General features: G+C 34.9%; 1 protein-coding gene across 2 annotated transcripts in view; it reads left to right on the plus strand.

Annotated features, from left to right (window-relative positions):
* FRMD3 (FERM domain containing 3) overlaps positions 1-24,568 on the plus strand; it is a 299,096-nt gene that overhangs the window by 255,853 nt on the left and 18,675 nt on the right. For both annotated transcript variants that reach the window (XM_051966415.1, XM_051966425.1), the window contains 3 exons: positions 1,398-1,472; positions 2,653-2,721; positions 6,811-6,935. In XM_051966415.1, the coding sequence (XP_051822375.1) occupies positions 1,398-1,472; positions 2,653-2,721; positions 6,811-6,935 (269 nt within the window). The remainder of the gene's footprint in view (positions 1-1,397; positions 1,473-2,652; positions 2,722-6,810; positions 6,936-24,568) is intronic.

Consider the following 24,568-nt stretch of genomic DNA (forward strand, 5'->3'; position numbering starts at 1 on the left):
GAATTTAGAGAAAGAACTTATATATAATGATAAGAAAGGAGAAATTAGGTGTCAAAGGTCAGCACCAGTTTATGTCATTCAGTTTTTTCATTCAGGCCTGACTCTTCATGACCCAGTTGGGGTCTTGTTGGCAAGGACATTGGAATAGGTTGACATTTCTTCCTGCAGCTCATTTTATAGATGAGGCAAACAGTGTTAAGTGAATTGCTGAGGATCACATGGCTCATAAGTTGTTTGAGGCTGGATTTGAACTTAGGTCTTCCTGACTCTAAGCCTGTACACTTTATCCACTGAGCCATTTAGCTGCTTGAATATATACCTTCACTCATTTCAAATTTCTCTGTAGAATTGTAGCATCCAAAATTTGGAACTGGAAGGGTTCTGAGATGCTACTTAATCAAGCCCTTCATTTTACATTAAGGCATAGAAGGATTAAATGACTTTGCCAGATAATAAGTAACAGAGCTGGTGCTGGCTCCAAATCTATCTGTCTTTTCCACTATACCACAGATTTTAATAAGTTTTAATAAAAACTCTTCCAAGTATTTAGCAGTCTTATGGTATAGCTGAAGAAGTGAGTGCCTCCTGACAGATTAGCGTTTTTGTGTCTTCATTTGTGTTTTCTGTGGATGTCATAGCTGAGGGAAGAGGTGGATGCTCAGTAAAGGGGATTTAGCTGGTGTAGTGGGTCATAAATCGAGAGTCAAGAACATTCATCTTCCCAAGTTCTGGTCTCAGGCACTCATTAGCTGTGTGACCCTAAGTAAGTCACTTAACCCTGTTTGCTTTAGTTTCCTCATCTATCAAATGAGCTAGAGAAGGAAATGGCAAACCATCCAGTTATCTTGTCAAGAAAACCCCAAATGGGGTCATGAAAAGTTGGCAATACTTGAAACAAGTGAACAACAAATAATGGGAAATATCAGACCAGTCTGTATTTTAGTTGTGTTGGGAGGTAAGTGTAAACCTCTTGTTTACATTTCACTTTTATCCATACTAAATTAGCAATTGGTTAGGTCTCCATTTTTCCATGTATCCCTAGTCATCTACCAGGAAGTACTGGGACATAGTGATTTAGCCATAGTTAAAATAGGAGCTATCATTCATTGGGATTGTAATGAAAGGAATTTTCTAACTTTCCCATTAGGGAAATTAAAAAAAAAAAAAACTCCTCTGTAAAATGGGAAATGTAGATTGTAGCTTGCTGCACTGCTGACATATTTGATTTCAAGGAATACAATGCTCCCTGAAGACCAAACAGTGCTATGAACCACCCTCTCCCTTAATTTCTGATATGAAAAGGAAAAGCATCTCTTCACCAATGACACTGACCAATCATCCTATCATATGAAGTGTTGGCCTTCTAATGGGGTGACTATTCTCTTCTTTTCTTTAAGGTATGCAAAATCCAGTCAGATCAAGACGGTGTCAAGCAGCAAAATATTTTTTAAAGGCAGTAGATTTCGATATAGGTAGGTAGTTGAAGAGGCTTGGACTTTCTACCCCCTTTTTATGAAGAAGTTACATCAAAATTGATGTCACTTTGTGAAAGTAAGTGTATTGTGTCCTGTTTTTTAGTACCTGGGGGTTGCCAGTGCTTTTAACTATCAACCATTCACTTTCCACCATTTCAATTTCAGTTACTAGCTATGTGACTTATTTAACTTATTTTGAAAACTGGTTTCCTTCCATTTCAATGTCTTTTTTTTTGTTCACATAATGCTCTTGAACTTCAGAGCAAGTTACCCATTTGGGGAAAAATGGTTTGAAAAGCTTAAACCACAGAGTCATAGGAAAAGAAAGAAGAAGAAAAAGAAGAAAATCATTTCCTGGTCCAGTACATTATAATTTTTTTTCTTTTGAGGGGTGGTGGAGGGAAAGTGATGAGTTACCTCCAAAGGATTTCCCATTTAAGTGAATGAAAGTGATGATAAAAGCAATAGACCTTTCAAAATTTCAGGTGCATTTTACCTCCTATAAGAGGAATCCCTTAACTTTAGACATCTATCTGGATGTGGCTGGGGGTGTTTAAGGAAAGAAGGGACAAGGATATACAGAGTTTTGATGACTGGATCTTTAAAAGGGACCAGATATCTAGGATGGGGGTGGAGTGACCTTCAAGCCTAGCTGGGAAGAGGAGAAAGAAAGCCATTGAAGATTCAGGCAAGAGACACTTTGCCATACTGGCTATGTCTGAATCTCAGTGGCTATTCCAGCTCTGCCCTGAGCTATCCCACATAATGGCTCTGCTCAAAGATTCTAAAGTATGGGGAGTATGTTTTGTAGAGAAGGTCAGTGGCTCAGATACAGCTGATTGTTTTCTTAACTGTGATGTCACAGAAGATGGGTGCCTAGGAATGATTTAGGAAAGCTGGAAGCTTATAACAAAGGAAGATTCTAGCTATGTAAGCTTCTAAAAAAAGGCGCAGGATAGGGGGTAGGGAGACTGTGGGGCAGGAGGAAGGGTCACGTCAAACAGAAGCAAGCATATTGTCAGGAAAGTTAATCCCGTAAACCTCATTTTTTTTCCCTTAACAATGTTTCTGTCTTGTTTCTTGACCTCAGGAAAGGTATTATTTCTCTCTCTGTCTCTATGTAGTATTTAATTTCTTTCATTTTTTTTTCTTTCCTTTTTCTTTTTCTTTTTAATAGTGGCAGAGTTGCCAAAGAGGTAGTGGAGGCAAGTTCCAAAATCCAGAGGGATCCTCCTGAGGTTCACAGGTAAGTGGGGACCTTCTCCTAGGTATCCTGTATAACTTCTTTTCAAGAAAAACTGCCTTGATTGTTACTTGGGACACTGGACAGTACTCCCTACTACCCCCAAATGTATATGTTAGTATTATTTCTCTTGTCTCAGTGATCTCTGTAAGTGCTTTATTCTACAAATTCCTCCCCCATCCTTACAAGTAAGCTCCTTGAAGGCCGGTATGATTTCTCTTTTAATTTTATAGATAGATTGGTCATTAAGCAGGGAGAGGCAGAGTGGTAAAGAGTCAGTCATATCATGTCATATATTCATGTTTGTGTCATATCTGTGACTGTAGAACTCTAGGAAATTCACCTCTCAGTGTCATTTGTATCAAACTCAGAAATGGGAGTTATTCAATTATATGTAAGTGCAGTTAAGTGGTGCAGCAGATAAAGGGCTGGGTATAAAATCAGGAAAACTCATCTTCCTGAGTTCACATCCAGTCTCAGTCATTTACTAGCTGTGTGACACTGGGCAACTAGCCCTGTTTGCCTAATTTCCTCATTTATAAATGAGTTAGAAAAGAAAATGGCAAACCACTTCAACATCTTTGCCAAGGAATCCCCAAATGGGGTCAAAGAAGAATCCAACAAGACTGAAATAACTGAACAACAATCCTGCCAGACACGTTTACTTGGAAAACCACAATCGAACATTATCTATGTTTTATCATATGTCCTATATTTTGTTAAATATTTGCCAATTATATTTTAATCTAGTGGCAGGGGGACTGTTTTTGATACCCCTTCTCTAGACAATGCTCTAGGAATCTGACAATTATAAGTTTGGGGGCTTCTGAAATTTGATTAAAAGATTAAGGAGCAACTTGGGCTAGAAGATTTTTTGGGTAGACAAGTGTTATGTGATGACAGTGTAAGGAACCAGAAGTTATGATACCTAGTCAAAACCATTTCATGTCACCCTGAGAAGAGATCTGGCTCTACACGTAAGTTCCCTTGAGGGCAGGGACTTTTATTTTATATTTGGGTCTGCAGTACCTAGTATTATGTTTGGCACATAGTAGAGAGCTTAATAATTCCTTGGTGAGTGATATTATCTCATTTGATCTATTAAATAACCATTTCATTGTAACCATTTCTTGGGGTGTAACAAGAAACCTAGAAACTATTATTGGAATATAGTTACAATTTCTCTGAATGTTGTTTCTTCTTTTTTTATTATTATTTATTTTTTATTTTTTAAAATTTTATTTAATAATAACTTTATATTGACAGAATCCATGCCAGGGTAATTTTTTACAACATTATCCCTTGCACTCGCTTCTGTTCTGATTTTTCCCCTCCCTCCCTCCACCCCCTCCCCTAGATGGCAAGCAGTCCTATATATGTTAGATATGTTGCAGTATATCCTAGATACAATATATGTTTGCAGAACTGAACAGTTCTCTTGTTGCACAGGGAGAATTGGATTCAGAAGGTAAAAATAACCCGGGAAGAAAAATAAAAATGCAAATAGTTCACATTCGTTTCCCAGTGTTCTTTCTTTGGGTGTAGCTGCTTCTGTCCATCATTTATCAATTGAAACTCAGTTAGGTCTCTTTGTCAAAGAAATCCACTTCCATCAGAATACATCCTCATACAATATCATTGTCGAAGTGTATAATGACCTCTGGTTCTGCTCATTTCATTTAGCATCAGTTCATGTGAGTCTCTCCAAGCCTCTCTGTATTCCTCCTGCTGGTCATTTCTTACAGAACAATAATATTCTGAATGTTGTTTCATAAGTTTCAATTTAATTCAGCTGTCACAGTAGCAATGATAATTATGCCCCAGAAATATATATATTATATATGAATTACAAAGCAGCCCATGATCTTTCCCTTCCCTCCCCCCAAGATTGACTGTGAGGATGAAGCATAATCAATTCACACATTAGTCTATTCTAGGAAAACTTGTATAACCAGAGATCTTCCAAGATTAGGGCTGAAAACAGGTATTTCACTAATTATATGGATAAAGGTGGGCAAAGAAGAGGAGAGTAATGGAATGCTCTAAATCAAAGTAAGGTCTAAACAGCAAACTCCTCTTCAAAGAGGTCAATCTCTAGAGATTCTTAGGGCCAAATGAGAATATTATTTGATCCTCATTACATTGCAAGGTAGGTAAATTGTAATTAAGTGAGCACCAGTCTCCTTAAAAATTTAAGACAGAGAAAATAGTCTGAGACTGTAGTTGTTTGTCCTTCATTCTCAAAATAACCTCAGGGAGGTAATACCTTGACATGCAAGTGAATTGGATTTAAATGTGGAAGAGCTGTGCAAGGTCACCTGCATCACTTTCCCTTCCAGAGCCATTTGGGTCCAGTAAACAAATATAGATCAGGACGACTGGTGATGGCTATGGATGAAATGGGAGACTTTGGCCTTTTTAAGCTGTCTTTAACAAATTTCAATTTGACTGAGGCTGCACCCATTCAGTGATTAAGGCTAGATAGCAATTGAGGTAAAAAAAAATCTCATCTAGTCTAAATGAATGAATGAATGAATGAATAAGTCTGGGGGGGAAAGACCCTCAGAGTCATTATTTGAGTCCTGATTGCTTTAGATTGAATGTAAATAGCATTCATTTCTGTTTTGGCCAGTCTGGAACTAGACATAGGAATTAGAGACAAAAAAAATGAGAAATTGAAAAGGGAACCCATTCTCAGTTACATAATCCTCACTTCCCAGTCTTCACAAATTTTGTTGTATTAGTGCCAGGGAAGAGAAACATCTGACAAGGGTGACTTGACCCTTCTTCCCTGCCTTTCTCCTTTGCTAATGGAAATTCCTATCCTGAGAAATAAGTAGTTGGCTCCATTAGTACACTTATTCATCTCAAGTTTGCCAGACTGTGGCTGTCTCCTGATTTGACACAAAACAGGAAAAGCAGGCATCTGCAAGGAGTTTCCCCTGGAGAGAATCATTGTCAGTCACAGCACAGCTGGCTGGCCAACCTGTGGCAGAGTGGATAAGCAGTCATTACAGCTGCAAGCAGATGTTCTTAGCTAAGCCACCTGCTTAGTTTTCCAGCCAGCTGTCTATCACTGTGTTCACTAATTAATGGGGTTTCCTTTCCAGAACAGAATACATAGTTTGGGTAGGTAGACTGGCCAGTTGAAAAAATGATTCGTAAGTGGGCCACATGAAACATTCATCATGACAAGGATGTCTAGCAATACAGAGAAAGCTCCCCACTACAGATCTTGGGTATTGTCTCTTTATCTGGCTACCTTAGTTTGTTTCCTGTACTTTGCCTAATCTCAGATGACTTAGTATTCATTTGATGGAACAGATCTTTTTTACCCTTCCAATCTCTATGGTGATGCAGCCAACATGTCTGCACTTAATTGCAAAGACTAGAAAATGCAATTTATTATATTATGTTGCATGGACTCCAGTTAATTAGTGGATTTGTAAAAAAGAGTACTTCAAATATGAAAAATAAGGTCTGAGTGCCAGTAATCCAATTTTGTTCAATCGTTCAGTTGTATCTGATTCTCTGTGACTCCATGGATGACTCCATGTGACCCATAGCATGCCAAGTCCTCCTATCCAGATTCATGATCATTGTTTCCATGACACTATCTAACCATCATTTCCTCTGCTATGACCTTTTCCTTTAGTTTTTTTCCAACATTAGAATTTTTTTCATTATGTGGTTAAAGTATTAAAGCTTCAGCTGCAGTATTTAATCTTCTAATGAAAAGCTTGAATTAATTTCTTTAAGTATTGACAGATTTGACCCCCTTGCTGTCCAAAACACTCTCAAAAGTTTTCTCTAGAATTAAAATTCAAAAACATCAATTTCTGCAGTGCTCAGCTTTCCTTATTATCCCAATCTAGCAACCACACATTGCTTCTGGAAAAAAAAAAAAAAACAACCCATCCCTTTAACTATAATGGACGTTTGTTGGACCTTCACTAGACCAATATTCTAGTATTACTGGTCTTATTTCTTTTACAAAAAAGGCAAATTTAGTTCTGAAGACAGATTAAGAAATCAGATAAGTATTTGAAATGATTCTTGGAAGCCAATTCTTTCTGTTATATTTACTTTCAGAGCCAACATTACCCAGAGCAAGAGTTTTCACTCCTTAAATAAACAACTCATAATCAACATGGAACCCTTACAGCCACTTTTGCCTTCTCCCAGTGAACAGGAAGAGGAGGTTCCTTTGGATGGTGGTAAGTCCTATTTCTGAAAACATCTTTGTGTGGGATCCTGGGAAAGTCTGTTTGGCATATCTTTGTGAATTTAAGTTCCAGCACATGTATTCATTTTTAGCAACAGCAGGAGTTTTCAATAGGAATCATAAATCCAAACAAATAAACCAACAACTAAAAAGACAGTTATCCCTTTTGATTTTATATACCAGTATTAGAAGTTTACAATGGACCTGTAATTTTGGTGCTTTTAGTAATCCATTTATTATCATTACATTTCTGAATGAGATGAAAATAATCATCTCTTGCTCCTCCTGAGAAGAGTTACCAAGGTAAAAGTTTCAAAATTGGGTGGCATAAAAATTACTGGTATGATAAAAAATTGTAACATAAATTTATTATATAATATTAAATATTGATGTTGCTGCATTTTTATTATATAAAATTATATATTTCAGATTTTAAAATTGTTTTATTAGATTACATACCTGTTTGAATAATTTTTCTATTTTGCCAGCTACTTTGATGGGCCCTTATTGATGTTAGCTTCTCTGCTATTTATTATTTGTTGTTTTAGTCATTCTTTTCATTTTATCCTTTTAAAATTGTTACTATAAACTTCCATTTCCTTTTCACAATTGCAGCGCTACCAATTTCAACTAAAAATACCCTAGCTTCCTAATTAGTCCTTCCTCTTCCATCAAACCAAAAGATGCTAGGGGGAAAAAAGAGGACTATGTTGAATTTGTTTATGTTTTTCACATTACTTTTGCTTCCTGTCTCATTATCATACCTAGTGCTCTGGGTGAAAAAAAATCTCGATACAGGTGCATACTTAAAAAAAATACCACTGAAGAAAAATTAATACAAATCATGTCCTTTGTGATTTAAAATCAAGTCTTCTAGAAACAATTTTTATTTAATTCATGCCATTTTTATGAAAGGGGAAAAAAAGAGAGAGAGAGAGAGAGTCAGTCCAAAATGGCACAGCAATCTCTGCCATGACATGACTTTAAGTAACATTTATATGAGTCTTGATCAAGGAAAAGATTACAACATTATATTAAAATACAGTTTGAAGTTAACATTCCAAAGTAGTCACCACTCATTTTCTTCACGGTCATTTTCCCTTAAGAGTTTCTTCTGGTAATTACTTTCTTAACCTTGAATTTCAAAAGGTAAGAGACAATTTCTCGAAGTGAGTCATGGTGCCAGTCTTTTCATGTGTATGTATGGTAAGGCAATATTTTTATCTAGAAAAGAGTTAATTACTTTTATTCCATTTCAGAGAAAGGTCTTAGACTTTGTTGTTTCTGCTATCTAAAAAAGGGGAACATATGGAAAGGGTTTTAGTCTGAAGAAATAGTATATCTTCACATTTCTAGATAAATGGAAAAATGGAAAAAATTTAAAAATACCTCAACAATTCAAAGAAAATAGAAATGAGAAAACATAAAATAAGCATTGAACTTAATATACCATGTTATTCTTTGCCTCTATAGACTTTTATTTCAAGAATTAACCATATTCATGATAATGTTTAGGAATGTTTAATCTAGACTAGTGGTTCTCAAAGTGTGGTCTAGCAAATCCTGAAGATCTCTGAAACTCTTTCAGAGGGCCTATAAATACAAAATTGGTTTTCTATTATGCTAAATAATTATAAATATAACCCACATAAACAAAAACTCTTTGGATAGATCCTTAATAATTTTTAAAAGTACAAAGATAATGAGAACAAAATTTTAAGAACCACTGTTCTACACTATCTGCCTAGATTTGGTAATAGTCATTGCCTATTAATCAGACTCTTCTTTCTCTCTTAACTGCCAGGAGATGGCAGTGCAGGGCATTGGCACCTAGAGTAGCCCTCATGGCTTTAAATGGTAATTAATTTATCTAGACTTCTGAGAAAATGTGCAAGATGGCTTTTTCCATAAGATAGGCTTGGGAGGATTAATTCTCAGTTTGGCCCTGTCAAACTGAAGGAATAAAATCAGGTTATAGATACCACTAAGCAACAAGAAAGTTTTGATAACTCCTTAAAGTTGCTAGGATACAGGGATCAGAGGGAATTAGAAATGAGGTGAGCTTCAGTTGAGAATTTCCTACAACTTGAAACCTGAGGTTTGGAGCTTGGCAGGAAAGAAAATATTGTGAGAATTGTGAGGAGAAATATGATTTTTTTAGAAATAACTTTTAAGAAGATACATAGATACATTTTTCATATATATATATATATATACATACATACACACACACACACACACACACACACACACACACACACATATATATATATATATGGCTTGGTTTCTTACTCTAAATGATTACTGTTATTCTATTGTAAGAATGGCATGTTCTCTATTTGGTTGTAAGAAGATTAGGATTGTAATGGCAAAGATGAGTAAAATTGAGAATTTTCAATTGTCAATTAACAGCAGTCTTGTCTAAGGATAAAGGTAATCATCATTTACTGTGGCACACATGGAGCTTAGCATAATTAAATAGGTAGAAGTCACATTATTTTGTCTTCCTTGAGGCTTAGCAAGAAGAAATAAACATATGCTTGTTTGGAAAATATTTAATGCCATGTTACAAAGGTAATAAGTATAATTAAAATTTTCATTTTTGCCTTTTATTTTAATAATTTAATCCCATAGCAGCTTCTTCCATTAAATCATCCATTGTAATAAAAGAAAAAAAAATTAGGCAAAAAAGAGAGAAACTATATTAATAAAACCAACCATCACAGGGACAGAAGGTGTAATATGCCATGTTCTGCATTCATAATTTCCCCAACTTTTGTTATTGAGAGGAAGGAGGTATATTATCATCATTAGTTCTCCCTGGGTCAAATTTTGATCAGAATTCAGTGCCTTTTAATGTTTCATTTGATATTATTGTTGTCATTTTGTTTCTTGTCCTCTTAGTTCTGCTTAATTTTCTGTGTATCAGTTCATATAAATCTTTCTGTGTTTCTCTGAAATTTCTTATTTGTACTTTCTTATAGTATTCCATTATATTTGTTTACCATCATGTATTCAATTTCCCCCTAACTTCCGGACACCATATTTTTGCTAAATTTAGGACATTGTTTTGAGGGTATGTTTGGAATCATAAAATACATTGGTTTTGAAACAATTTCTTGAAAAGGATATGCAAACATTTGAGGATATTACTTTGCATATACATGTTGCCTTCCTCCTTGCTAGTCCTGCTTTGTCCTGATCCCTTTTCCCCATCCTTTGCATATAACAGGTGAGCTGGGCACAGCTGCATTTTCCCTTTTCAGGGCCTTTAAAATAATTCCAGTGCCATTCACAAATAAGATGCAGTTGCTTGCATTCCATCATCAGTCAAGTCTCTGACAGCCTGAAAGCTGCTCAGAGTTGTTTGGATTTTGAGTTGCTATATCCCCATGCTTCACTGATTTTGCCTGTCTCGGTGCTTGAAGGTTCAAATGAAGAACAGGTCCTCTTCTCCCTCCCAAATATGGCATAATCAAATTTTGTCCCTCATCTTCCCTTGGTTCCTAGACTCATGGGATCATAGTTATTGAGCTGGATGGCGTCTTAGAAGTCATATAGTCCCATTCCCTCGTAGAAGAAAAAACTGAAGTCCAGAGAAATTAACTGCTGGAAAGATTAAGTGAGTCACCAAAGGCCACACAAGTAGCAGGTGGCAGAGCTGGAATTAGAAGCTTTTTTACTCCAGAAACCCAATATGCTCTCCACTACTCTCTACTACCTTCCAGGGAATTTTTGTGGTATTCACTTGAGCTATATCAGTGTCTTTGCAAAGTCAATTATGTTTTATCCTCTTTCCTTTTTCCTTCTTGGATGTTCATACCATTTCAGATGAACCAGGCACCAGCAACTATAATTCTTCTGTTAAGGTGGAGGACACTAAATTTACCATCTGCCCTGCTGCTGAACCCTTTTCTTCCCTAGAAAGAATGTGAGCTTCTTGAGAGTGGGGGATATCCCACTTTTGTGTTTGTATTTCCAACACTTGGCATATAATTTTTTATTCTTTAATTTTTCTTTTATGTTTCCTTCATTCTCACATTCTCTCCCCCAAAGAGCTACATGAAAGAATAAAAAGGAAAGGGAACAGTTAAGCAGAACTAATCAACATATAATCCTAGCATTTTAGTAAATGCAATATTTCACACTCATAATGCCTAACTTGACAAGGAAGGATAAGGTACATTTCTAAAAATCTCTTCTTTGAAGTCGAGTCAATAAAATTCTTATGTGTCCAGTTTAAATATTTTTTCATTCTTCCCATTTATGCCATTCTCATGTTTGATTACCTTATACTCCATCAATTCATATAAATCTTCCCATGCTTCTTTGAACTCTTGATGTTTATAATTTCTTGTGATGGGAATTCATTTCTAGGCCATTTTATTCCAGCCATTTCCACTTAAGGTTCTGTTAAGCTATAGCTGGATTCTCTGTCCACATCTCAGACAATCAAGGAATAGGAGGCATTTACAAATCCGATGGAGCAGCCTGATTTTTTTCTACAACCTTGCATAAACTAGGATTTAGAAAGCTTGTGCTACAGTTGTGACTATTGTAGTTTTATACATCCTTTTAGAGTGGAAACTCTCGGAGAGAAGGGACTGACATTCTTTGTACTTGCATCTCCAGCACATGGCATGCTGGTACAGAGTAGGTACTTAATAAAGGCTTGTTAATTGATTATACCATTTCAGTGCTGTTGTCTCTTAAATTTCTCCAATTGATTGTATTTGTGTCTTCTTCTATACTTTGAGTCATTCCTTTATATCCCCTGCCAGGGACACAGCTGCTGTGGATGGTGATATTATGGGCAGGAGTCCTTGATTTGACATAGGGCATCTCCTTTCTCATTTTTGCATTTCAAGATTAGTGAACTAAAAACTCAGAATTCATCATCACACCAATGAATTACTGAGGAGAAAGGCAAAAAAATTGCATCAACCATTTTCCCTTGTCACCACTCTTGGGAGTGGAGGATTCCATGGACTCTTTGAGCAAAGGGATAAAGGCTGTGTATTATCTTGCTCCAGAATGCTCTGAGAATCTACTGTTAACTTTATAATTTTTTGTAAGCTGTGGTCTCCTTTGTGCTTTCATTCTGGGTAATCTCAGGAATTCTGGATCGTGGTACTTGGTGATACTCAGTTTGCATAAGAACACTTTATACTATTCAGAAAAAAAGAGGGGCAGTGGAGATTTTATAAGTAGTAATTATTATGTAAGGAATACAAGCATTCCATTCTGCAGCAACTGAAGCATGTTTTATTTATTTTTTTAAAATTGGCATTTACCATGCAGATTGCCTCTATACAGCATTTCATTCTTGTAGACTGCTAATTCAGCATAACCAGATCAGTTAACTAAATGCAGTGTGCTTCAGTTTGTGTGTGGAAATGACTCTTACCACTAGGGAGAAGGTGAGGGAGAGGGAAATCATTTCCATAGAGCCTACTATATGCTGGACATTGTGCTAAGTGCTTTTTATAAATTTTACCTCCTTGATCCAATAACAACCCTGCAAAGCAGGTTATTATTACCCCCATTTTATAGTGGAATAACCTGAGATTAAGTGATTTTCACAAGATCATAGTAATGGTCTAAGGCTGGATTTGAACTCAGGTTTTCCTACCGTAGGATCCCTACTTTTTAAACTTCAATTGACTTATCTGTGTAACTGGTGCTCTTGTTACTACTCCTTGTTGCTGTTGAATTATTTAAGTTGTATCCAACTCTTTGTGTTCCTATTTGGGGTTTTCTTGGCAGAAATATTGCAGTAATTTGCTTTTTCTTTCTCCAGCTCATTTTACAAATGAGGAAACTGAGGCAAATAGGGGTAAGTGACTTGTGCAGTATCACACAGCTAAGTATCTGAGGGTAGATTTGAATTTAGGTCTTCCTGATTCCAGGCCCAACTCCTTAGCTGCCCTATAATCTTTTATCTTCTCCAAATTATAACTTGCCCTAGTGTCCAAGGTACTGATAGCTTGATATAATTTGCCTATGGAGCAGGAGAAAGGTTGTTGAGAGGATTCTTTACATTCATTTACCCAGCTGAATTAAGCTACCATCAACTCAGGCTCTGGAATAAGTCATAATTTGGAGAAAGTAAGGGGGTGTAACATGAGCAATCATTACATCTGTAATGGGCTAATAATGACATCAGTGTTACAGTTTGGTTTTAAGACTGAAACATGATAACATTTGTAAAGTCCCTTTCAGACCTTGAGTACTATATGACTTTTAACTATTGTCAGCACCATCTCCAAGAGTTCATTGGGAATTGCTTCTACATATATTAGGGCAAAAGTTAACTATCTCTGACAATGCTGGCATATATTCAGAGACTGTTCAAATGATTATTAATAGAAATAAAAACGTTATGTTCAACCTTGGGAAAAATGGCTTAGATGAGTTTGTATTCTTATTATCAACCAAAACAGGGATTCTAATCAAACCACAGGAGAATTGAGAAAAAATCTGTCACTTTAGTAAAGTTGCAGTTATGATATTTCTAGTTGAGTTCATTAAGTGAGAAATAGTTCACTTTAGGTGCATAGTTTTAATTACCTAACTGCTCATAAACCTGTATAGAGGAATTTTATCTTATTAGTGTCATACATTTAATCATATAAAATATCCACAATTCCACCTTCTATTTATGTTGGCACCTTGCAGCTGTGCTGGGATGTCAATAATAAATTATCTTAACTAAGGTTCTGGTACATAAGGGCTCTGCTGGGGTGGAAAAATATGTCTTTCAAATGTCTCCTGAAGTCATTTAGATTTCTGGTCCTTAAGGCACAGGAGCTAAGCCAAAAGGGATTGTAAGTATAACCAGCTGCAATAGACATTATTTCATCTGTGAGGAGAATAAATTATTTTGCTTGGCTTCTAGACAAGGGATCATGCCCCATATTTTCTCAAACAAACCAGGGGCTAGAGAAAAAGTAAATACATCAATAAATTATTATCCCTTGGAAACAGCAATTTTTTTTTGAATTTCCAGAATGTTATGACATTAGCATGTGGCTCTGCTTCTACCATTTTCATTTCAGTTGGTTATAGTGAAGATTTCATCAACTTATGATAAAGATTGCTTGTCATGATGCAAGAGCTCATAGAATTTCAGAAGTCATATCCTTTTCTACTTGTGGTTCTGAAATAATTTATTGTCACAGGGAAGTAGGTTTTATCCCAGTAGATGGAAGGACTCTCTGACAATTGTTGTTCAGTTATATCTGACTCTTTGTGATTTCATTTAGATCTTTCTTGGCAAAAATATTGGAGTGGTTTGTCATTCACTTTTCCAGCTCATAGGGTTAAGTGACTTGCCCAGGATTACATAGGTAATCACTGTCTAAGTTGAATTTGAACTCTAGGCATGGCACTCAAATCATTGCTCCACCTAGCTACCCTGACAATTAGAACAGCACGAGGAAGACGTGTGTCTCCTCCACTGCCAGAGACTTCAGACAGAGACTAGATGGACATTTCTTGGAGACACTACAGAAGAAATCTCTTTTGGGACACATCTTAGATGACATAACCTCTGAAATCCTTTCTAATGTTAAAATTCTTTGAAACTCTATCTTGTTATGTGATGGGTCAAAAAAGAATGAGATGGGAAATGAGTAGCAGAGAAATGGGCAGGGAGTATGATATAGTGGGGGAAGGGGGAAAGCATTAACTACAGAGGACCTGGGCTCAAAATCCTGTCACTTATTATCTGTGTGACACTGGGCAAGTTACATACCTTTTTGAAAAAGTCATTTAATCTCACTGGGGTTTTTCTCCTTTCAGTGAGGAGGTTGGATTCCAAATCTAGATCTATCATCCTATAAAATCATTGTAGCACAGCAATAGGAACCATTTCTATTTGTCCAGGTGTGAAATAAAAGCAGAGGAAGGAATCTCAGAGAGATATTTGACCAGTTGGTTTCAGAATATTCCTGAGTAGAATGCCTATTGGTAAAACTGAGTACATCTTACAAGTAAGCCATTGACCTCACATTTTATCCTATAGATAGATGGAATGGACATTGGATATTATTTTTTTAAATATGCTTTAATCCTAACCATATTCACAATCCAGATGTGTAAAGTATGTGTTGATACTATCTGTTTAAATAATGTGGTTAACTTTGCCAGTGTAAATATCTTTGGTTTTTCACTCTTATAATTCATGATGAGTCATGATAACCACAGTTTTGGTATTCATGGAGGTGGTTTGAGGGATGTCTTTGTACCATCCTTATCCAAATGTCTTAATAGTAACCTCAAAATTACTCATTGAATCCTAAATTTTATGTAATCTTATTTTCTGCAACCTTTGGTTTCCCTTTGACAATCATTTTTTCTTACTTTTCTGGATTTTCTAGAAGTTTTTGAGAATCACCAAAATGGAAGGTCACTGAAATTATATTCATGTGGACTTGTCCTATGAAATTTACATAGTTTGTCAAAAGTTGTGATTCTTGAAACAATGATTTGAAGGCTGGGCTTGGATACAGAAGACTTGATTTCAAATGAAGCTTTAGACACTAGCTCTGTGATTTTGGGCAAGTCATTTAATTTCTTTTCAGTTTCTTTATCTGGAAATGAGAAGAAGAATAATAGCACTTCCCAGCTAGATGGGATTGTGAGAGTCAAATTGTAAGGATCAAATGAGATAATAATATAGTGCTTTATAAATATAGGTTGTTGTTATTATTTTAAACTTTCATTTATATAAAGTGTTGGATCCATCTCCAACTACCTTGTAAAGCAAAAAAAAAAAAAAGAGATTCCAATATATGCCATTTTTTATACTGACAAGTTTAAGGATAAAACGGAATATACAAGTCCACAGTAATGCTCTTTGCAGAAAACAGTAGGTTGGTTGTTGTTGGATTTTTGCCCTTTTTATGAATTTTATAAAACCAGTCAAGTATTAAAGATTAATAGCAGTCAATGTAAAAAAGAATGTGAAATGAAAGTTTTCCTACTTTAAAGGGCCTTTGCTTCTTTTATTTTACTTATTTTATTGAAATGAAGTCCCACCAAGCACCTTTCTTTTAACCTGAAGCTTTCTTGAACATAGCACAAGACAGATAATACAGCAATACCGGTAGTTCCTGTGACTTAGTTTTCCATTTCACCCTAAGACCCAAAGGAGTAGTCACATCCTATGTATGTATCTCTATAACCCTTATGACCTGCTTCTGTGATGAAAAATTGTGACATTCCCCTCTTTGATCATAACTTCCATCTTATTTTGTGACTTTTCCCTTTTTTCACTGTGACCTCTATCCTCAGTACTTTCTCAGGCTGACTTTATTTTTTCTTGCTTTCCACACTTAAACATATTCTCTTGACACTCTAGTCCCTTTGTCTCATCTATGCTCGTGCCCTTCCAAACCCCAACACTAAATTAACTCCTCTCCTCCATTTCCTCTATCCCTACTTATGTATTACAGAACAGAGTGGGATCCAATCCTGATGATGCCTCTGATGCAAATTTGTTTTTATTTAACCTCAACTAAACCCTGAGAGGAATAAGACAATCCTTTTATTTCTACCTGATTGAGAGTCAAAAGTAGTTTATTTTTCCAATTACATGTAAAGATAGTTTTCAACATTCATTTTTGTAAGATTTTGAGTCTTCAGTTTTTTTCTCCTTCTTTTAACTCTTCCTTCCTCAAGACAACAACCTGACATAGGTTATACTTGTAGATCATTTTAAACATATTTCTATATTAGAACAAAAGGGAAAAACCAAGAGAAATAAAAAGCAAACAAAAAAGGTGAAAAACCATGAGAAAGAAAATAGAAACAAAAAAGGGTGAAAGTAGCATGTTTTGCTCCATATTCAGTCTCCATAGTTCTTTCTCTGGATATAGATAGCATTTTCTGTCCCAAGTCTATTGGAATTGTCTTGGATCACTGTATTGCTGAGAAGAGCTAAGGCTATCATAGTTTCTAAATGAAAGTTATTTATTACCTTGTAGGATAGCATTTTTTTTAATAAAAATTATTTTTTAACTTCATCCTTTTTGATGTCTCTTCACTCTGAGTCAAATGAGTGAGCCAACCCTTGTAACATAATTTTTTTTAAGAAAAAAGAAAAAAACCCTGATATTAATTGATTCTGATAGTATATGTAATATTTCATACCTATAATCCCAATGAAAAAGGAAGGATAATACATTTTTCTCAACTTCTCTCGGTATCTGTTTTTCCCTGCTTCTCTGAATTCTTTTTATTAATCATATGTTGCAATAATAGTTTATTATATTCATGTACCATGAACACAATTTATCTAGCTGTTCTCCTCTTGCAAAGTATTTGCCATTTCTTTATACAGAGGAAAATTGCTTTGAACCCCACTTTCATCAAAAGGGTGCGCTCTCAAGATTTAGGTACAGAACAATATTGATAGGTCCTCTTTAGAGGAGCAAATTGTGGGTACTTGGTGTATTGACCATCACAGAGAAGAGTTACTGACTGACTTAATGTGCTGCTTCTCATTCCTGTGAATTCAAATAACTGCTCACTTCTTCTAGTTATTGTCTACAGAGCTGGTGGAAAATAAGAGAAAAGGATTAGGAGTTCCATCTGCTTTTGCAATTCATTTTCATTTCTCTTGGTTAAAAGAAAAATGTCTCATCTGCTATACCCTCAGGCAGCAAAATAATAAAGCAGAATTGATGAGAAAACAAATGCATCCTATGGAGAAGGACAAAAGGAAGAGATTTGTTGTTGAGCATGCAAACATGAGAAACAAAAGAGGCTGTTTTAATTGGTACTGTCAAGGACAGCTTGTCATTTCTTTTTTTCTAGAGTCAGCTTTTGTGTGACATCACATAATACTATATCCCACAAAATAGCTATATTTTTCTAAGTACTGGCATATAAGAGAATATTTGGTTCAGTTGGCCAGTGATGGCTAGGCAGTCTCCTAATTTAAAATTTAAAATTTCCAAAGAGTGTTCATGCAAAATGGGAAAGCATTATACCTATTTCTAGCTGACATTTTAAAATTCTTTGGGTTGACAGCAGGTATTGTGTCCTTTATTATCCTTTTATTCCCAGCTCCTAGCAGAATAACCTACTCAGAGTGAGTACCTGATATTTATTGAATGGAATTAATTTTTACAATGAACAAATATTAGTTTTCTTTCACTTCCATCTCTCTCATCCTCTGTAAAAAAAAGAAAAACAAAACCCTTGTAAGACATATGCATATTTAAGCAAAAGAAATTCTATCTTAGCTTGGGCCAAAAATGTGTGTCTCATTCTGCATGTTTAGTTCATTTCCTCTCTGACCATAGATGAATGTCATTCTTCATTTTCAGAACTGCAGAACTGTGGTTTATCATGGCTTCTTCATATTTTTTTTAGTGAATTCTTTTCAGAAAGTCAAAAAATCAAGAGTTTTAATCCTTTTTAATTGATGATTTAGTATTTAAACTCTAAGCAAATAACTTACCTGCCTTCTGTCAATTTTATAATCATAATAACTGGCAATTATATAATGCTTCAAAGTTTTCAAGGTGTTCTGTTTAACAAACATGAGCTCAGATAGTCATCTCTATAGTCTTGTGAGATGAGTAATACAGACAAATATTATTGGCCCCATTTTACATATGAGGAAACTGAGGCAAATGAAGCACCTTGCCAGTGGTTATACAGTGAGTATATGACACAGATGAGATTTGAACTTAGGTTTTCCTGATTCCTACAAAAAACCAAAACCATAAACTCAAACCAAAAAAAAAAAAAAAAAAGAAAGAAAGAAAGAAACTAGCAAAAAAATCCCAAACAAATATACCTCCCAAACTAAAAATACCTCATGGGGTTCTTTCTACAGCCTCTAGTAATTTTTAAGTTTTTTGAAAAATCAGTGACTTTTCTCTATATTTATAATATATTAGACTACTCTGTGAGGCAAGGATTTGTCTTAATGCGTTCCGAATACTTCCCAGTGGTTATATCAATACGCTCTACATAGAAGGTATATAAAGAATGAAATTTTCTAAATGAGGAATGGAATAATATTTCCTGCAAAGTGATGGTGCCATTTTGTTATTGACTCTCTGAAATTTTTCATTGTTTCTTTCCTTTTTTGTTTTTTGACACTAATTTATAAATTCTATGATTCAAAATTTTGGCTGCATGCCATGAGGTAGTGACTTATTAAAAATATTGTTTTTGAACATTAAACACATTCACAGGGTTTTCTTGTGTTTAAGACAGACTGCTTAGTGATATCTTTCCTGTGAATCAATAATTTGTGAGAGTAAATCAGAATTTCTACATAATACCAAGCCTCCGGAGAAATTGTTTCTGGTTGCTGTACTCTTTCCATTTTGCTGTAAAGTTTGATCTGCATACTTCACAAGCCTTTGGGTGAATTATTTCCCCTTTGTTTAATGGTTATGGTCTAGATACCATAATAAAACTGAAGCAAGCAAAAACTTGAGAATAACACTTTTACATCATTGATTATACTTGTAGTTCACTCCTTTTCTTAAAATTCTAGAGGCAGTTACGATGCTATGACTCAGTCCTTGATTTGAAAGTTTATTTAAACAGGAGGTTAGCATGATATAGTAGAATATATCTGGTGTTCCTTCCTTTCCCTCTCCTTCTACCAGGCTTCTTGCAAGTAGAGATTATTTCATTCTTTGTACTTCTCCTTGATTTGAGAATCAAAGATCTTGGTTTCAATCTTGCCTCTAATAATTGCTACGTGAGTGAATGTGAATCCTCCTCTGTAAAATAAGGGTTGTGGTCACATGACCCCTATTGTCCTGTAGATTTATGACCTCGTGATTCCATGAACAAATGATACTTAGACTGAAGATTTGTCTGATTGGAGATGGAAAGGTATGAAGAATACAGGGGGAAATATATAATCAGAAAAAATAGGTGAGCCAGTCATTTGGAAAGAATGGGGAAAGTACATGGACCACCCTAATAGTCTAATGATGTCCATGAATTATAGTAAGATTTAGAAGATGGCCTTTTACATATTGGGTAGGTCATCTGTTGGAGATTTATTGGAAAATATGTATGACTTGGCTTGGGTGATAATCTGCACTGTTGGAAAGAGTTGCCCACCTCAGTGATGTGCCACATCCCTTAAAGTCTGCCATTTTGTTCTGAAATTAAGTTTTCAAGATAGATTTCCATTGTTCGCTGTACTATAAGATAGAAATTGACTTTGAGGATATAAGTAGTATAATAATATATCTGAACCTGTTGAAGAAGGGTGGAGATACAATTTTATCCTCTTCCCTTAGGACATACAGCTGCTCTCAGGTAGGAATCCTTTGCTCAAGGAATCTACATTCAATTTCAGAGAAGAAGCCACAGCATTACATTGTTTTGGGATGTCATCCTGCCATCTGCTATTTACTCTGATTCTTATGATAATTTAAAACTGAAACTGTGTGCAAATAGAGGATATTCTAGAGATTAATATGGATTATTTAAGAAATATAGATGTTTAGAAAGAGCTATTTCTCCATGAATCATGCCACAAATTTGTGAAATCAGTCAATTAGGAAGCACTTAGGAAGTACTAAGTGTGTACTTAGTGTGCCAGGCCTTATGCAGGATACTTGGGGATAGGAGTACAAAGAATGAAATAATCTCTACTTGCAAGAAGCCTGATGAAGGAAAGGGAAAGGAAGGAACAACAAATGTATCTATGAGTATGTAATGCACAAATAAATATAAAGTTAATAAATAAAATGATAAGGTAGATAAAGGTAGTATAGGAGAGGTTTTGGAATAAGGAAGGACTTTATTCAGATGGTTTTTGAGTTGGCTTCTTAAAGGAAGAGAAGATTATATAGGGAGAGAGTGCATTCTAAGAATATGAGACTTTCAACACAAAGGCACAGAAATGGGAGAGATCACTGGGTTTGAAGGGATCTCAGAGACCCTAAGTTCCAGGGATTCTTAACCTTTTTCTGTCACATCCCTTTGGTGGTCTGGTGAACCTATGGGCCTCTTCTCAGAATGATATTTTAAAATGTTTAAAGTAAAATACATAGAGTTATAAAGAAAATGAATTTTATTGAAATATAATTAGAAAAAAATATATTTTAAAATAACGGTTCACAGACCCCAGGTTAAGAACTCTTGATTTTTAATAGTTATACTTGTTACCTGTTAATAGTATACTTGAAAAGGAGTCATCCAGACATTTTGTGAAGACCTCTTAATTAAGAAGAAACTTTTACCTCCCAGAGAAGCCCATGATACTTGAGTTGTTTGTTCATTATTTAAATTGTGTCCATCTATTCATGACTCTATTTGGGGTTTTCTTAGCAAAAATACTAGACCGGTTTGCCATTTTCTATTCAACTCATTTTACAAATGAGGAAACTGGAGCAAATAGAGTTCAATTATTTGCCCAGGGCCACATTGCTTATGTCTGAGGCCAGATTTTAACTCGGGAAGATGTCTTCCTGACTCCAACCTGGGCATTTTATCCACTTTGCAATTTAGTTAATACTTTAGTCAGCTTTAATAATTTTTTGGAAGTAAAAATGTTAACTATTGCTTCTAATTCATTCATTTCTGTAGCATTTGTTAAGTATCAGTTATCTGTGAGGCATGATAAGTGTTGGAGGAGGGGAAAAAGCAAATTTAAAAATCAGATTTGACCTGCTCTCAAAGAATTCACAATCTTCTCTGGCCAAATAGAGCTATTGTCCTCTTAGCATCCTTCAGAGCACATCTTGGAAATGAACATTTGATTTTTTTTTTTTTTTTTTTGGTGAGAAGTGAAAAATACCCTTTCTCAATCTCTGCCTTAAGAATCATTGGAGTTCCATGTAAAATACTTCCTTTAAAGGAAGAGCAGTACTAGTAGAACACTTTGTTAGGCAAAGCAATTTTTATAATGGACTCATTATAATTTGAGAAATTCTTTCTAATGGCTTCAAGCAAAACATATTGCTTGCTGCTGATATTCCCAGTCTCCAGAAATCAGTGGAAAGCTCTTGCTACCTGTAAGAAACCAGGAAAACAGACTCTGTGAGGAAATGGAACTTAAGTGTATCCTTCCCTTTAATTCCCTCCAGGAAAAGTGTCAACTTACTAAAGATTTTCCACATTTTATAATTGTGCATTTCACACTTAAATTTCAACTCTAGGCGTAGTGCCCAGTACCTAATGGGTTCTTGAATACTTCTTAATTGACTAATTGGCAGTTATCTCTAAAGCTCAACTTTGGACAGTATTCTTTCTCCTGTGCCACCTGGATATTTTCAGAAGATCCATAATTGGATCCATAATCTGGCTCCATCACTAGCTAAGTGCTCAGTTTTCTGATCTATAAAATTTATGCCTGAAAATTTTTTAATGTATCCTAGAATGTGATCAAACAAAGGTAAAAAAACCAAACTCAGAATATAATGATCTTCATTGGTAGGAGTTCCTTATTCCACAGGAAGTCATAGACCTCATCCCTGTCTTCAGGGATCTTCATGATCTTCATGAATGTAGGTAGAATGTACATGAATCTTCAATGATAATTGAAAATATTTTTATAGAAAAGTTCTAAGAGTAAATGACTTTCCAACATTAGTCTAGACAGGTCTTATCTTCACTATTTTAATTATTTTCTGCCTATTTTAGTTTAATATAATTTTGTTGTGAGTACCCATTTCCTAAGGGGCTTTGTAGATATGTAAAGTACAACTGAACAGTAACTATTTGACACTCTAGGAATCTGTGTGTGTTTTGATGCTCTGCATTAGATGGGAACTTATCTGATTAAGAGGATGATAATACTACCCAGCATCTGTATAATAGGTCAGATATTTGAACATTCTTTCATATAGATTGTTTCATGGGATCCTCACCGCAAATTGTTAAGATGATTATTCCCATTTTTCAGATGAGGAAACAGAGATGTAAGCAATATGGTTTTTGTATTCCATGTGGGCATAGTGCCTAACACCTGGGTTCTTGAATGCTTTTTAATTGGCTGATAGGCCGTTATCTCTAAAGCTCAGAATCTTTGGACAGTGTTCTTTGTACTGTGCCACCTGGATATTTTCAAAAGATCCAAAATTGGACTTCAATTTCTGGAACTGTCACTAGTTAAATGCCAAGTTTCTGATCTGTAAAATGCAGACAATAATTGCACTGTCTACCCCAATGAGTTGTGAGGAAAGCAATTTTTGTTTAAACTATAAAATAATATGTAAATATGAACAACTTTCATGAGGAAAATCCTTTAAGGAATATGATGGATTTAAATAGAATCTTAAACTCATAAGGATCCTAATACAGAAGTTTAAATCATGAAAAATGTTATCTTATAAAACATGTTTTATATATTATTGACAGTCAACCATACTAATTGAAATTAGAGATAACATAGATAATTAAAATTTAGAGGTTATCTCTAAGACCAATTTCTTATTGTATATATCTTATTAACTTTATAATTATACTATGTATGTCTACTTGCATGTTATATATATGCACAATTACATGGATATACATGTACACATATGTGTATGTATAGATATCTGTCTATATCAAATAGATGGGTAGATAGATATTAATTGGTTGTTGTCTTTCAGTACTGAAGAGAAGACCAAAATAATATCATTATATTAGAGTCAAGCTACAGTGTGTGTGTTCAACTGTGGCCAATCAGACCAATACAAGCTCATGATGTTGTACTACAGTTAAGGCACAATTAAATTCATGTGAACATTTGGGAGTGGATTCTTTAATATGCACACATATATATATACACACCTCTTTAAGCTGTAAGCTTTGTATGAATAGAGATTGTTTCATTCTTTGTTTTTTTTTAAATTTTCATCACCTAGCACATAATCAGTATTTAATACATATTTGCTAATCACTATTTGAGCTCTTTTGCCAAAGTAGGCAACAGAATCCTGATCCATTTTTTATTGCTGGTAGAGGGAAGAATCTGTAAGCCTAGACATATGGAAAGAAATATCTGGAAAATGAAACAATCTGTGTGCATATCCTGAAATTATATAAGGAAAATACTTTTTTTCTCTAAATAAGAAGTGGGAAAACTGGCAAAGCTGTAGCAAAAATTATTCAAGTAGAAATCTTGATATTGAAGCAGAAATCCCATTAAATACGATATTTTGGGTAGTGTTATAACAAGATAATTGGAAAGTCTTTCTAGTTATATACTCAAAAGGGCAGAACAAATTAGGTTGCATTTGTATTTGGTATATGCCCTATGTATACAAATATAATACTGTCCCAGGCACCTGGAATTTAAATACTGAGTTTGAATCCTATCTTCTATAAAATAAAGCTAATAATAGTGCAAATACATGGAAATTTATTGTCATTGTTTTTGATTCAAATTAGATATTACATTCAAAACTTAATATTGTATATTGATGTAATTCAGTTTTCAAATGACACTATATATATATATATATATATATATATATATATATATATATATATATATATATTAACTTTCAGTGAATATTTACTTTCTTATTGCCCCGTCCCAGTCCCTTTCAGATTTCTTTGTCCACTGACTCCTAATCTTTTTTTCTTAATGAGTCATAACCATTGTGTGATCAATTTTTTTGTGGCTGTTTTTTTGCTCTT

The sequence above is a fragment of the Antechinus flavipes genome, chromosome 1 (assembly GCF_016432865.1).
Source record: "Antechinus flavipes isolate AdamAnt ecotype Samford, QLD, Australia chromosome 1, AdamAnt_v2, whole genome shotgun sequence".
NCBI lineage: Eukaryota > Metazoa > Chordata > Mammalia > Dasyuromorphia > Dasyuridae > Antechinus > Antechinus flavipes.